The sequence below is a fragment of the Dasypus novemcinctus genome, chromosome 4 (assembly GCF_030445035.2).
Source record: "Dasypus novemcinctus isolate mDasNov1 chromosome 4, mDasNov1.1.hap2, whole genome shotgun sequence".
NCBI lineage: Eukaryota > Metazoa > Chordata > Mammalia > Cingulata > Dasypodidae > Dasypus > Dasypus novemcinctus.
The window spans coordinates 58,227,370-58,242,023 of NC_080676.1; the positions used below are offsets into that span (position 1 = coordinate 58,227,370).

The window sequence follows — 14,654 nt, forward strand, 5'->3', positions numbered from 1 at the left end:
GAAAATCGCTTGAATTTGCTTTTTGTCAAACATCATTTCCATGGTCTGAGTAAAAATATTTAATTATTTTCCTGTCTTAACATTCTCCTTCTTAGCACCTTGATTGTGAACCTCACCAGGCTGCGCCACTACCGCAGTTCCCAACCATGGGTTTTCAAACAATGCCAGCACTTTCAGCTACTCCGTTCCTCTTTGGCATGCAAATAGTAAAACCCCAAAAACCCTGGAGACAATTTCTAGTAGTAGACGCTCACCCCAGAAGCTTAGGGCCCTTTAAAATGCTTTCTGTAACCCAGTTGGGGACTGTGATTAAGAGATATTAGCCTACCTGTGACGTAGGATTTGTGGAGAGGTTCTGCCTTCCTGTGAGGTTTGAGCACTTTGAACTCTGCCTGCACAAGTAGAGGAGCCTTTTCATAGCAACCTCTTGTAAGAGATTCAGAAAAAGGTTAGGGACGCAGGAGAGAGACGACTTTGGATTGTGTTTTCATAGTGGCTTCTGGCTATTCAATGGTCACAAATAGGAACCAGTGTGGTGCTTCCTGTTACTAGTAATCAGAACTCTGCCGCCCAGTCAAAGCCAATTGTGAGTTTTGGTTGCCAGAAACGAGTGCAATACTAGGGAAATGGGTGACCTGGAGGCATGATGGGCTGGGAAGGTCTCTGTCCATTTTGAAGATCCGGTGACCTTGGCTTCTCTATGTGTGAGATCATGAAAAGAAGGAAAAGAGAACAGGGGAGAGGAAGCAGGAGCAGCTTACAAATAGGATTAAGAGAGAATATGAAAAGGATAGAAAGGAAATAAATTATACTGAGAGTTTTGCTTCTTTTCTATATTTTCTGCACTTTCACAGTTTTCAAAGGTTTCCATGGAGATAAATAGGCTTGAGCCAGGCAGTGTTTGTCATGGGGAACTGATTCATTCCCGTCTCTAACTTACTCTCCCAGGGCCTCTGCTGCTTCACCTGTTCAGGGAAGGATGGGTCTGTGATCTCCAGGTTCCCTTTTCCAGCTCGTTTGATAATGGTGACTAAGAAGAAATGACCACTTGGAATTCAGCAGCCCTTCCCTGCTCTTTCCTTAAAGATAATGTTCATTGTCTCCATTGTTCTTAGGAATATTGACATCCCTCCTGCCTTCCCTCCTCCTCTACCCTCCTCCCCTCCCTGCCTCCTTTGCTTCCCCATAATTACCATCTATTTTGCAACTCCCTGGCTGCCTGGCTCTGCTAAATTGCATTGCTCTTTTACATGGCAAAATTCAGAGGAACAAGTGAGAATATGTGTCCTACCTTTCCAATGAGTGACTTAACAATCAGTTATGTCTATGGAACATCTATCGTGTGCTCAGGGTTGTGATACACCCCATCATATATGAAGTGACTGTTCCATGCCTTTTAAGGGTTTTAACTTCATTTTACAGATGCTGCCCATGCAAGGATCACACTTTGAGCAGTAAGAACTTAGGCCGTTCTCTACCCCCGGGTAAGGATTGGCCTGAGCTTGGAAAGAACAGTCCCCAAGCATTGCGCCAATTCTATGGCCTTAGGAATTCCCTTATTTGGGGGAATTGAAATTCCCCCTCTATTCCTTATGAAATAGACTCTATCTTGGGTGCTTTATTGTATAACTTAAAGCAGGTGATTTCTGCCTCCAGCCACTTTGATTTAATTGTTTCTTATACTCCTTTAGCTATCCGTAAGCTGCTTCACCCTCTACAGCAAGTTTTAGGAGGTGAGCTAGAGATGATTTTCCTGTCTCAGTCTTTTAAGTTGCCACCCGATAGATCGGCACCAACAAAGGGGCACCCCAGTATGCACAGGGGTGAGTCTGCACCCTCTGGAACAGGGCCAGGGATCTAGAATGGGCACCCAGTCTGGCTCCACACACCACCAGACAGGGTCACGGAGGGTCCAGCAAGAGCACTTCCAGCTTCTCCTACCATTTTAAAAACTGTTTTCTAGATTTAGCACTTGCCCAGTTACTGCAACCCTTAAACCCTATTCCAGAATTTAGAGGAAGATGACTCTGCCAGTTTTTGCTAGCTTTTCAAAAAAGATTCTGTGAGGAAGCAGCATCCTGGAGCATCTTACACTGCCATCTTGGTCCTGTCTCACTATTATTTTATAGTAGTCCATTGAAAGTATAGCGGTACTATCATTTATTTCCTCAATCTATTGATTAGCATTTAAGCTTTTTTATCTTTGGTATTATTATGTTGCAATGAATAGTCACCAATCATTTCAACATGTAAGAGTATATCTCTTGGATAAATTCCTAGAAATAGTATTGCTAGATGAAAGGGTTAGTGAATTTGCAATTTTGATAGATATTACTCTCCACAGAGGTAGTGTCAATTTCTGCTTCCATCAGCAAAGTGTGATAATGCCTGTTTTCCCACTCCTCCACCAATTAGAGTATGTTATCAAATTAGATATTTGCTAATGTGATAGGTGAATATTACACACTATAGTTATCATTGCATTTTCATATTTTAAATGAGATTGAGCCCTCTTCATATGTATTTGTGTTTCCTTTTTTGTGAATTGTATTTGTCCATTTTTCTAATGGGTTATGGGTCTTTATTGAGTTATAGAAACTCTCCCTATATTAAGGAAAACAGCCCTTTGTCTACAATAAGTTGCAATTTTTTCACCAAGATCACTGTCTTTTTAGTTAATTATTTTTGCCACATTTCAACATTTTTAATTTAATGTTACTGAATTTATCAATTTTCTCTTTTATAGCTTCTGGATATCATTTTATACTTATATAACTGTCCCCACAATGGGATGTATCAGGATTTCTTTGAGTGCATTTATACTTTTAATCGTTTTTACATTTACTCTTTAATCCATCTGAAATGAATTTTGATGTAAGGTATGAGTTATGAGTAGGAGATCCCAACCTTACTTTTCCCAGGTGGCTACCCAGTTGTTCCAAAGCCACTCGTTGAAATAGTAAAGAGATTTTTTCTTTAAGATTTATTTTACTTATTTCTCTCCCTGTCCCCCCCTTTTCTGCTCTCTTTGTCCATTTGCTGTGTATTCTTCTGCATCTGTATTGTCAGGCAGCACCAGGAAACTGCATCTCTTTTGTGTTGTGTCATCTTGCCACGTCAGTCCATGTGTGCGGCACCACTCCTGGGTGGGCTGTGCTTTTCTTCACACAGGGTGGTTCTCGTTACAGGGCACACTCCTTGCACATGCCCTGTATGGCCCGGCACTCCTTGAGCACAGCAGCCCTGCGCATGGGCCAAATTACCACACAGTTCTGGAGGCCCTGGGTATCAAATCCTGGACCCTCCATACGGTAGCAGTCATTCTATCAGTTGAGCCACATCCAATTCCCTAAAGAGATTTTTTGAATCAAAAATATATGTTGAAGAGAGTGTCTGTAATTGCAAGCAAGATAGCTCCATCCATATGGGCCATGGGATCCAAGCCCCCTCTCAATTAGAAACAGAGTGGGCATCACCATCCCCAAATCCTCAAGACTGGAGAATGAACAGTGGACTAAAATAGACTTATTATTATTCTACTATAGACTTATTCTAGCAATGGAAGAACTCTTATCATTGATATAAAGGCAGAGGTCACCAGAGGTTCTGAGGGATGGAAGAGAGAAGAATAGGTGTCATGTGGGGACATTTTTGAGACATTGGATTTGTCCTGCATTACACTGCAGTGATGAATACAGGCCATTGTATATTTTGTCATAACTTACAAAATTGTGGGGGACAAAGTGTAAACTATTATATATAAACTGTAGTCCATGGTTAGTAGCAACGCTTCAATAAGGGTTCATCAGGGAAGCGATCTTGGCCCAGTGGTTAGGGCGTCCGTCTACCACATGGGAGGTCCGCGGTTCAAACCCCGGGTCTCCTTGACCTGTGTGGAGCTGGCCCATGTGCAGTGCTGATGTGCGCAAGGAGTACCATGCCATGCAGGGGTGCCCACATGTAGGGGAACCCCATGTGCAAGGAGTGCTCCCCGTCAGGAGAGCCGCCCAGCGTGAAACAAAGTTCATCCTGCCCAGGAATGGTGCTGCACACAGAGAGCTAGCACAACAAGATGACGCAACAAAAAGAAACACAGATTCCCGTGCTGCTGACAACAACAGAAGCTGACAAAGAGCATGCAGCAAAATGGACACAGAAAACAGACAACTGGGGAAGGGGGGGAAGGGGAGAGAAATAAATAAAAATAAATCTTTTAAAAAAAAAAAAAGGGTTCATCAATTGTAACAAATGTACCACACTAAAGATATTGTTAATGTGGGAAAGTGGGGAGGAGGAATGGAGTGGGGCATATGGGAATCCCTTATATATTTTTATATAACATTTATATAACCTAAATCTTCTTTTAAAAATAAAAAAAATTATAAAAAGCATGTATGTTAAATATTATCAAATGCCATTTTATCATTTATGTAGAAAAGACTTTTCTATTTTAAATTATTAATATGGCCATATTCTAACAATGAGCCATCTTCACATTCCTGAAAATCATGCTATTCTTTACATGTTATAATATTTTTTTTTAGTTTTTTGGTTTGGTTTGGTTTGTTATTTTATTTGGAATTTTTCCATTGATATCCATGAGTAATAATTTCTATGGTAAGGGAGTGTGTATATGGGTGGCTTATGTATGTTTTCGTATCACAGTTAGGTTTACTTTATAAACAGAATTTAGAAGTTTCCTTCTTTTTCTGTGCTTTGGAACAGAATCAAAAGCAGCCTGCTCATCCGTTCCTAAAGGTTTCACAACAGAATTCCCCCAGTGAAATAATTTCCGTCTGGTGTTTTTGTGAATAGTGATGGGGGGAGTACAGTTCTCTGACAATGTCTATTGCTTCTGTGATCATTGGTCTGCTTAGAATTTCTGTCTCTTCTGGGATGTTTGTGTAAATCATATTTTCTTGAAACATCATCCATTTCATCCAGGGTTTCAAATTTATTTTCATAGAGTTGAAGAAAGAAATCTTTTATAATTGTTTTCTTTTTTTCTGTATCTATGATTACTTCACCTTATTTGATGTTTTGAATGTGCTTTTGCCCTTTGTTTCCTGGTTGTTAATTTTATTCTACTGCTGCTTTTCCAACTCTTAGGTTTGTTAGAATACTCGGTTCTGTTCTCTAAATCATTAATTCATTCTTTCATTCTTACTAATTCTTTTCTCCTGTTTTTCTTAGGTTTTTATTTTTTCCTCATCTTCTGAATTGGTTATTTTCTATTTTCCTTTGAGGACTACTTTAGAGCGCCACACAAGCGCTGATGTTCTTTCTGTCCTGTCAGCTTGGTTTTGAGTGGATCGAAAGTAGGAATTTTAATGACTTTTTTTTTGGACAGGAATCCCACACTCATTTTTATCCCACATCACCGCCTCCCCCTCTTTCTCCTCGGAGCTGTTTTAATGATGAAGGTCGCCGAGGAGGTTCTTCGCCCTGGCGCGGGAGGCGGCAGGAGAGGCCTCCCGTGGCCTCCGCCTCTTTCTCGCCCCGCAGGCGGCGGGAGGCACCGGCTGCGCAGGGGGCGCGCGGAGGCTGAGCCACGCAGAGCTCCCCGCCGGGTGCGGGACCCGCAGGCGCGGGCTCGGGCGCTGCACGCCCGCGGGCACGCGCACTCCCGGGTGACGGCGCAGACGCCGCGGCCCGCGGCCTCCTGGGTTTGGATTCCTGCTGGCTCTCACCTGGACGGGGCCGGGGGAGGTGAAGATGCTCCAGACGCAGAGTTGAGGCCTGATTCGGGGATATCTGGGGCGCTGTGGTACATTAGAGAGCACGGCGGCGGCTCTGCCGCGTCGGTGCTGCTGGCGGCGGAGAGGAACCCTTCGCGGCGTCTCCCGAGCCTGCTGCGCGCGGAGGTAACGGCGGGGGGAGGGCGCCGGCGGCGCGCAGAGGCGGCGCGCGGTGAGTGCGGAGGGGCGGGGGCGGGACTGCAGGCCCGAGCTGAACCCCAGTCCCTTTCTGTTCTGCTTTCAGTCCCGGCATCGGAAGGAAGACACCCCCCACCCAGCCCTTCTTTCTGCCCCTTCTCCCACACCCACCCTTCCGCCGCCGTCCGTCCCCGGCTTTCCCTGTAGGAGGAGCCGGGAGGGCTGAGGCTGGGCCAGGGCGCTCCGCGCTCCCGTCGCCGTGGGGCTGGGACTGCGTGTGTACAGCTCCGTCCCGTACTACGAGCTTTCTCAGCACGCCCTGTAGGGAGGGGAACATTAAAATCCTTTTTCTGGTGCCTCAGGTTATCCAAGCAATAAGAAATGGGCCTTCGAAGGCCATTTCAGGTCAGCTGTCCCCCATCGCGCGTCCAGTTCAGAGAGGCTCCTGGAGCTCGTTCTCATTGTTGGAAGGAATCACGTTAACAAAAGCAAAAGCAAATTTACCTTCCAGAGAGTAGTAAAGTTGCTTCATCTTCAAGTTCTCCACCATGGTATTCACCTTGTATTTGGGGAAGAAATAACTGTTTTAAACTGCCAAGGAATATTGATTTACTATGTGATGATGGAAGTACGTTTTATATATTCATGCACAATAGGATAGCATTTGGCATTGATGTCAGTGGCAAGGCTTTGTTCATAAGTGTTGCAAGAGAGCCATGCATCACTGTGAGGGTCGGGACTGAGGCGTTATAGTATGTAGAGGGTAAGGGCTTGAGTTCTAGATCGAGACACCTGGGTCAAATCCTGGCTCCACCACTCGGATGGCGATAGGGAAATTATATGATTTCTCTGGGCCTCCGTTTCCTCTTCTTTAAAATAGTAAAATAATTACATCCACTTTCTAGGAGTGTTGTGAGTATTAAGTCCATGTTAAGTGCCTGAAATATAGAAAGTACTTTTTTTTTTTTTTAAAGATTTGTTTATTTATTTAATTTCCCCCCCCTCCCCTGGTTGTCTGTTCTTGGTGTCTATTTGCTGCTGTCCGCTTCTGTTGTCGTTGGAGGTATGGGAAGTGTGGGCGGCGCCATTCCTGGGCAGGCTGCACTTTCTTTTCACGCTGGGCGGCTTTTCCTCACGGGCGCAAGAGCGCCGGGGACACCCTTGCGTGGCACGGCACTCCTTGCGCACATCAGCACTGCGCATGGCCAGCTCCGCCGGGGTCAAGGAGGCCCGGCGTTTGAACCGCGGACCTCCCATATGGTAGACGGACGCCCTAACCACTGGGCCAAAGTCCATTTCCCGAAAGTACTTACTTTTAACAGGTATTAGCCATAATTTGACCTTCAGTAAGTGTGAATCTTTAGCATACTTCATTCCATAATGCATTTTATTTGTTGAAAAAAGCCAAGCAGTTAAGTATCTCTATTCTTATGGATATCTTCAATTTCAGTGAAAAGAAATGTAACCAAAATATTCATTTTAGACCATAATATACTGATTTTACCAAACCAAATATCTGTAATGTAAGTGAATATAATAAAATATTCATATGTCTCATTCATTGCTCCCCACATGAAATTTTACATGATTTTCATTGTATTTTTTAAAGGAAGAAACACTGCCAAGGTCAAAGGGAGAGAAAAATGCCTGCATTTGAAAAATGAGTTTATGGCCAGTGGATGTTTGTAATGAGATAAGAACTCATATGTAAACTTTGTATGTTTTAAAAACCGAAGCTAGGCCTTGTAGGAGTCTTGTATGTCTTTGTACATTGTTTTGTTTCCTTAGTTAGACTAGTCTACTTAACAAACTACTCCCTAAAATTTCTATTGGGAGCTTTTCCCAATAAACAGAATCTCCAAAAACCCGTAAAACCTTTCCATGACATAGAAAGGAATATGGAATTAGAAAGACTAAGTTTGAAATCTTAGCAACTACTGTTATTACCCAAGAGATTTAAGACAAGTTACTTAACATTTCTAAGCCCTGATTTATTTGTAAAATTATAAATAAAAACAAAAAACAAAAAAAAACCTATGCCCCTGAGGCTTATGAGAGCTATCAGTCACTAGCTATTATTATCTACCAGGCAGAACTTCAACCATGGATGAGTCCAACTATTTGTTTCCTTTGTGCCTGCAGCACGACTCCAGAGCTGGAGAAGGTTGCACAGTGGAAAGACTTGTAATTAATGTAAATTCTTGGTGTTGGGTTTGCAACACCTGGAGTCCAGCCCATTGTGTTTCTCTAGCCACTCACTATTTTTTGTAACCACTGTTTCACGTCTACTTAACTGTTTTCAAGCCTCTGAGATCCCTTACATGCCATTCTCAGCAATTGATCTCACTGTTACTGAGACTATGGAATGCCTGAGCTTCCGAGCTTCTTGCCAGGCTCTCTGCCAACCCACCTGCATCTGCGTCCACCCAGCTTCCATCAAGTTCTAGTCCCTTGCCTGTGATCTGGATCCCCTCCCTCCATCTCAGGGGACCCCAGTTATCCCTTCTGTCACCTATACCATTATCCACTCCCTCTCTACTAGATCTGACCCATCAGCATGTAAATTTGCTGTAGTCTCTTCCGTTTCCTATTGTCTGCCGCACCACTGCCTAATGCTGTTTCTCCTCCCACTTACAGCTAATTTTTAAGATTTGTCTACCCTGTTGTTTCTAATTACTTACCTCCCATTCTCTTTTTAACCTATTCCTTCTTTCTGCCCTCACCCCTCCACTGAAACTGGTCCTGCTGAGGCCACCGATAACTTCCTTGTCCCTAAATCCAATGGGCTCTTTCTAATCTTTAGCTTTCCTGACCTCTTGGCAATGTTTAAAACCACAGACCAGCGTTCAGGCAAACTACAGCCCCCAGAAGTAGCAAGGCGCAGCTGGTTTTTTATGGTATGCAAGCTAAAAATGGTTGTTACATTTTTAAAGGTTGTAAAAGAAAAAGACAAATATGTGAGAGACACTGTAAGGCCTGCAAAGCCTAAAATATTTACTGACTGATTTATTACAGAAAAACATTGCTGACCTTTGCTGTAAGTTCACTTCCTTCTTTTAGAAATATACTCTTGGTCCGCATGATCCCACATAATTCTAGTTTCTCTTTTTACTCTTCTCTCCCATCTTTCTCAGTCTCATTTACTTACTTGTGTATGTATGTATGTTCAAAGGTGAACCTGGGATTTCATATGTGTGAGGCAGGTGCTTAACCACTGAGCTATACCCACTCTGGTTTCTCAGTCTCTTCATGGATCCTATACCAGGCCTTTAAATGTGGGAGTTTGTCGAGGCTTTGTCCTCCATCCTTTTCTCTTTGCACACTCTCTAGGTCTCATCTACTCCTATGGCTTTGCTGAAAACTTCGAAATTTCTATCTCAGATTTTCTTTTGAACATTGTACATGTATATCCATCTGCCCACTAACACCTTCACTTGGTTTGTCTCAGGTATCCCAAACTCAATATATCTGAAATTGAACTCTCCATCCTACACTCAACCTGCTTTTCCTGAAGATCCTTCTATCTCAGTAGATTATAACATCACTGCTCATAAAATTAATGCCAGGAATCTGGGAGTCTTTGAATATCTCTGCCTCTCCTTTCCCTACCTCCCAGTGAAGCAATCACCAAGGACTGTTGGTTCCATATTTATTTGAAACTAGCTATGTTAGTCAGCCAAAGGGGTGCTGATGCAAAATACCAGAAATCTGCTGACCATTATAAAGGGTATTTATTTGGGGTAGGAGCTTACAGATATCAGGCCATAAAGCACAAGTTACTTCTCTTACCAAAGTCTATTTTCACGTGTTGGAGCAAGATGGCTGCTAATGTCTACGAGGGCCCAGGCTTCCTGGGTTCCTCCCAGCATCTTGCTTCTCTCTGGGTTCAGGGTTCTTCTCTTCCTGAGGCTTGCTTCTATTTCCTCTGTGGGCTGGCTTCCTGGGGCTCCAGCTTAAGGCTTCAGCATCAAACTCCAACATCAAAACTCCAACATCAAAAACCGTCCAACTCTGTCCTTTGCCATGCCTCTTACCTGTGAGTCCCCACCCACCAAAAGGCACAAGAGGTTTACATAATTACTTAATCAAGTAAACCTATGAATCCAATATAATCTAATATGCCCAGAGGAAAAGATCAGTTTACAAACATAATCCAATATTTCTTTTTGGAATTCATCAGTAATATCAAACTGCTCAACTAACCATGTCTTCCAGTCTCTCACAACCTGCACTGTAAATCAGAGCCCCGTCATCTCTGCCAGGTCATATGCTGTAGCTTCCCTAAGTGGTCTCTCTGCTTCACTTTTTAAAAAATTATTGAGATATAATTTACATATTATAAAATTCACTCCTTTAAAGCATACAATTAATTGGTTTTTAGTATATTCATAAGGTTGTGAAAAATCACCACTATCTACATCCAGAACATTTTGAACACCCCAAAAAGAAACCCCACACCCATTATCCCCCCCACAACCCTTGGCAACCCACTAATTTACTTTCTGTCTCTATGGATTTGCCTATTCTGTACAATTCACATGAATGGAATCATACATGGTGTGGTCCTTTGCGACTGACTCTCTTACTTAGAAGATTTTGTTCATCCATGTTGTACCATGTATCAATACTTCATTCTTTTTATGGCTGAGTAATATTCCATCATATAGATATATTACATTTTGTTTAGTCTTTCATCAGTTGATGGGTGTTTGGGTTGTTTCCCTTTTCACTATTATGAATAATGCTGCTGTGAACATTCAGGTACAAGTTTTTGTGTGAGCATATGTTTTTAGTTCTCTTGGGTATATATCTAGCAGTGTAATTGCTGGGCTTAGCTTTCTGAGGAACTGCCAGACTGTTTTCTAGAGTAGCTAGAGCATTTTACATTCTTACCAGCAATGTATGGGTTCCATATATATTTCCAACATGTAAGTGGTATTTTATCGTGTTCTCAGATTGTATTTCCCTCATGACATGACTAATGATGTGAGTATCTTTTCAAGAACTTTTTTGCCATCATGTATTTTCTTTGGTTAAGTGTCTGTTCAAATCTTTTCCCCATTTTTTTAGGAGGTACCAGGGATTGAACCTGGGACCTTGTACATGGGAAGCAGGCATTCACCTAACTGAGCTACACCCACTTCTCTCCCCATTTTTTTATTGGTTGGTTGTTTTCTTGTCATTGGATTTTGCAGGTTTTTATTTATTCTGAATAAAAGTCCTTTATAAGATGTGGACTTTGTAAATATTTTCTCCCGCTCATGACTTTTTTTTTTAATTTTTTAACAGTGTTTTTTGAAGAGTAGGTCTTAATTTTGATAAAGTCCAACTTATCAGTTTTTTCTTTTATAGATCATGCTTTTGGTCTAGAATATAAGAACTCTTTGCCTAACCCAGGACACAAATATTATTCCCCATGTTTTCTTCTAGAAGATTTATAATTTTAGGTTTTCCATTTAAGTGTATGATTCATTTTGAGTTAATGTTTGCATATGGTACAAAGTATGGATCCAGGTTCATTATTTTGCTTGTTATTATTATTATTATTATAGCACCATTTGTAGAAGACTGTCCTTTCCCTGCTGAATTTGCAGCTTTGTTGAGATTTCTGTTGGTTTATTTGTGTAGCTTTATGCCATCATCACACTTTTTTTTTTTTAAGATTTATTTTTTATTTTTTTCTCCCCTTCCTCCCCTAACCCCCGCATTGTCTGCTCTCTGTGTCCATTTTGCTGCGTGGTTTTTTTTTTTTTTTTTTGTCCGCTTCTGTTGTTGTCAGCGGCACAGGAATCTGTGTTTCTTTTGTTGCGTCATCTTGTTGTGTGAGAGCTCTCTATGTGTGTGGCACCATTCCTGGGCAGGCTGCACTTTCTTTCGCACTGGGTGGCTCTCCTTAAGGGGCGCACTCCTTGCATGTGGGGCTCCCCTATACAGGGACACCCCTGCGAGGCACAACTCTCCTTGCGCGCATCAGCACTGCCCATGGGCCAGCTCCACATGGGTCAAGGAGGCCCGGGGTTTGAACCGTGGACCTCGCATGTGATAGACGGACACCTTAACCACTGGGCCAAGTCCGCTTCCCCACACTGTCTTGGTAATTGTAGTCCTGTAAGTCTTGAAATCAAGTGGTGATAGTTTTCCAATTTTGTTGTTCATTTTCTTTTCTTTTCTTTTTTTTTAAAGATTTATTTATTTATTTAATTTCCCCCCCTCCCCTGGTTGTCTGTTCTCTGTGTCTATTTGCTGAATCTTGTTTCTTTGTCCGCTTCTGTTGTTGTCAGCGGCACGGGAAGTGTGGGCGGTGCCATTCCTGGGCAGGCTGCTCTTTCTTTTCACGCTGGGCAGGTCTCCTCACGGGTGCACTCCTTGCGCGTGGGGCTCCCCCACGCGGGGGACACCCTTGCGTGGCACGGCACTCCTTGTGCGCATCAGCGCTGCGCATGGCCAGCTCCACACGGGTCAAGGAGGCCCGGGGTTTGAACCGCGGACCTCCCATATGGTAGACGGACGCCCTAACCACTGGGCCAAAGTCCGTTTCCCTTGTTGTTCATTTTCAAAGCCATTTTGGTTATACTAGGTTCTTTGTGTTTTCATAAATATTTTAGAAACAGTTTGTCAAATTTCCACCAAAAAAAGTCTGCTGGGATTTTTTGTTGGGATTATATTGAAACTGTAATTTGATTTGAAGAGAACTGACATCTTATTATTGAGTCTTCCAGCTGGTGAACACAGAATGTCGCTCCATTCACTTAGGTCTTCCTTAATTTCTCTCAGCAATGCTTTGTAGTTTTCAGTGCACAAAACTTGCACATATTTTGTCAGTTTTCCCAGTGTATTTAATATCTGTTGTAAGTGATATTTTTAAGTTTTGATTTCTAATTGTTTGTTGCTACCAAATAGGAAAAAATCTATTGATTTTTGTATCCTGCAGCCTTGCTAAACTCACTTCTGGTTTATAAATTCCATCAGATGTTCTGCATAAACAATCTTGTTGTCTGTGAATAAAGACAAGTTATACGTCTTCCTTTCCAATTGCAGTGGCTAGAACTGCTAATTCAATGAGGAATAGAAGACATAAACATGAACATCTTTGCCCAATCCCTTTGGTGACTGCTCCATGAGCACTGGAAAAAAAAAGTGTGTGTTGTTGTTGCGTGAAGTGTTCTGTATACGTGAATCAGATCCTGTTGGTTGATAATATTCAGATCTTCCATATCCTTGCTGCTTTACTAGGTAGTAGTTCTGTCAATTGTTGAAAGGGAAGAGTGTGAAAGTTCCCAACTTTAATTGTAGATTTTTCTATTCCCTTATTAGCTTTATCAGTTTTTAGTTCGTGTATTTTGGGGTTTTTTTTTATTTGATGCATATATATTTAATATTGTTATTTTCCTGCTGAATTGATTGTTTTATCATTATTTAATGTCCCTCTTTGTTACTAGTTATTGTCTTTGCTCTGAAGTCTAATTTTTCAGATGTTAATATAGTCCCTCTTGCATTGTTTTTATTTATATAGTTCTTTTAAAGTAACATTGTAAGGAATTTGTCCATTTCATCTATGTTATTGAATTTATTGGCATAAATTGTTCATACTATTCCCTTATTATTCTTTAAATATATGTAGCATGTGTAGTGATAATACTTGTTTCATTGCTATTGTTGGTAATTTGTATCTTCTCCCTTTTTATCCTGATCAGGCTGGCTAGAATTTTATAAATTTTGTTAACTTTCTCAAATAATTAGCTTGAGGATTCATTGATTTTTCTGTTATTTTTCTGTTTTATATTTATTCCCATTCTGTCATCATGCTTTTATAGGAATAATTGTGGTTCTGAGTTTAAACCTTTAGCCTCTATTTGGGGGGTAAAATATATGCCTTGCTTTAAAAAAATATATAGATAGCAATCCTACATATGTGTGTGTATATCCTTTAGCAAAATATTTTAACTTGTATGTTTGCTTTTAAATAGACATATATGTATTTGGTGATCCCCAGGACAATGCAGTGAACATGTTTGAAAGAGTTTGCCATATATACAGGAGATGACAGGAAATCATCAAGGAGTTTCCAGTGATAAGGACTTTTTTTAAAAAGTATAAGCTTCTTTGTGAATGTAAACTGCATTCACTTTGAATATTACTTTGGTAAACTCTGATTCTGTAGTGTCCCAAACCTCCAAAGTCCTGCTGAGTAACTCTCCTTCCCAGTAATCAGGTATGATAAAGCCTCACCTCAGTGTTGTCTCAGAGGGAAGGAGTTTTCATTTTGCAGACAGAGACCAGGTTTCTTTAATGTGCATTCTCGTCACCTGAAAATCTTGTTAAAATGCAGAATCTGATTTTGTATAGCTAGAATTCTTCCTGGAGAAATGGATGTGGTTCAAGCAATTGAGCTCCCACCCACCACATAGTTTTGTTCTCGGTGCTCCCTAAAGAAGACAAGCAAGACAGTGAGCTGACACGATGGGCTGGCATGGTGAGCTAAAGCAACAAGATGACACAAGAAGAGACACAAGGAAGAAAACATAATGAGAGACACAACAAAGCAGGGAGCAGAGGTGGCTCAAGCGATTAGGTACCTCCCTCCCACGTGGTAGGTCCTGGGTTCAGTTCCTGGTACCTCCTAAAAGGAAGATGAACACAAATGAACAGACACAGTAAGCGCAAACAATGGGGTGGGGGGAGAATTTTTAAAAATCTTTAAAAAAAAGATTCTTATGTCTAACAAGCTCCCATATGCTGATCCACAGAACACTCTCTTAATGCAGGATTATAGAAGTC

At 41.7% G+C, this 14,654-nt stretch overlaps 1 protein-coding gene across 12 annotated transcripts in view; it reads left to right on the forward strand.

The window, feature by feature from the left end:
• Positions 1 to 5,133: 5,133 nt before the first annotated feature.
• LOC101443698 (uncharacterized) overlaps positions 5,134 to 14,654 on the forward strand; it is a 60,953-nt gene continuing 51,432 nt past the window's right edge. For 2 of the 12 annotated variants that reach the window (XR_011648619.1, XR_009185495.2), the window contains exon 1: positions 5,134 to 5,910. Coding sequence is in view for 5 of the 12 variants with exons in the window: in XM_058295407.2 (XP_058151390.1) it covers positions 5,331 to 5,910 (580 nt within the window). In the remaining 7 variants the exon portion in view is untranslated. The remainder of the gene's footprint in view (positions 5,911 to 14,654) is intronic. The other 10 variants (XR_001118989.4, XR_188431.5, XR_009185493.2 and 7 more) reach the window with 9 other exon arrangements.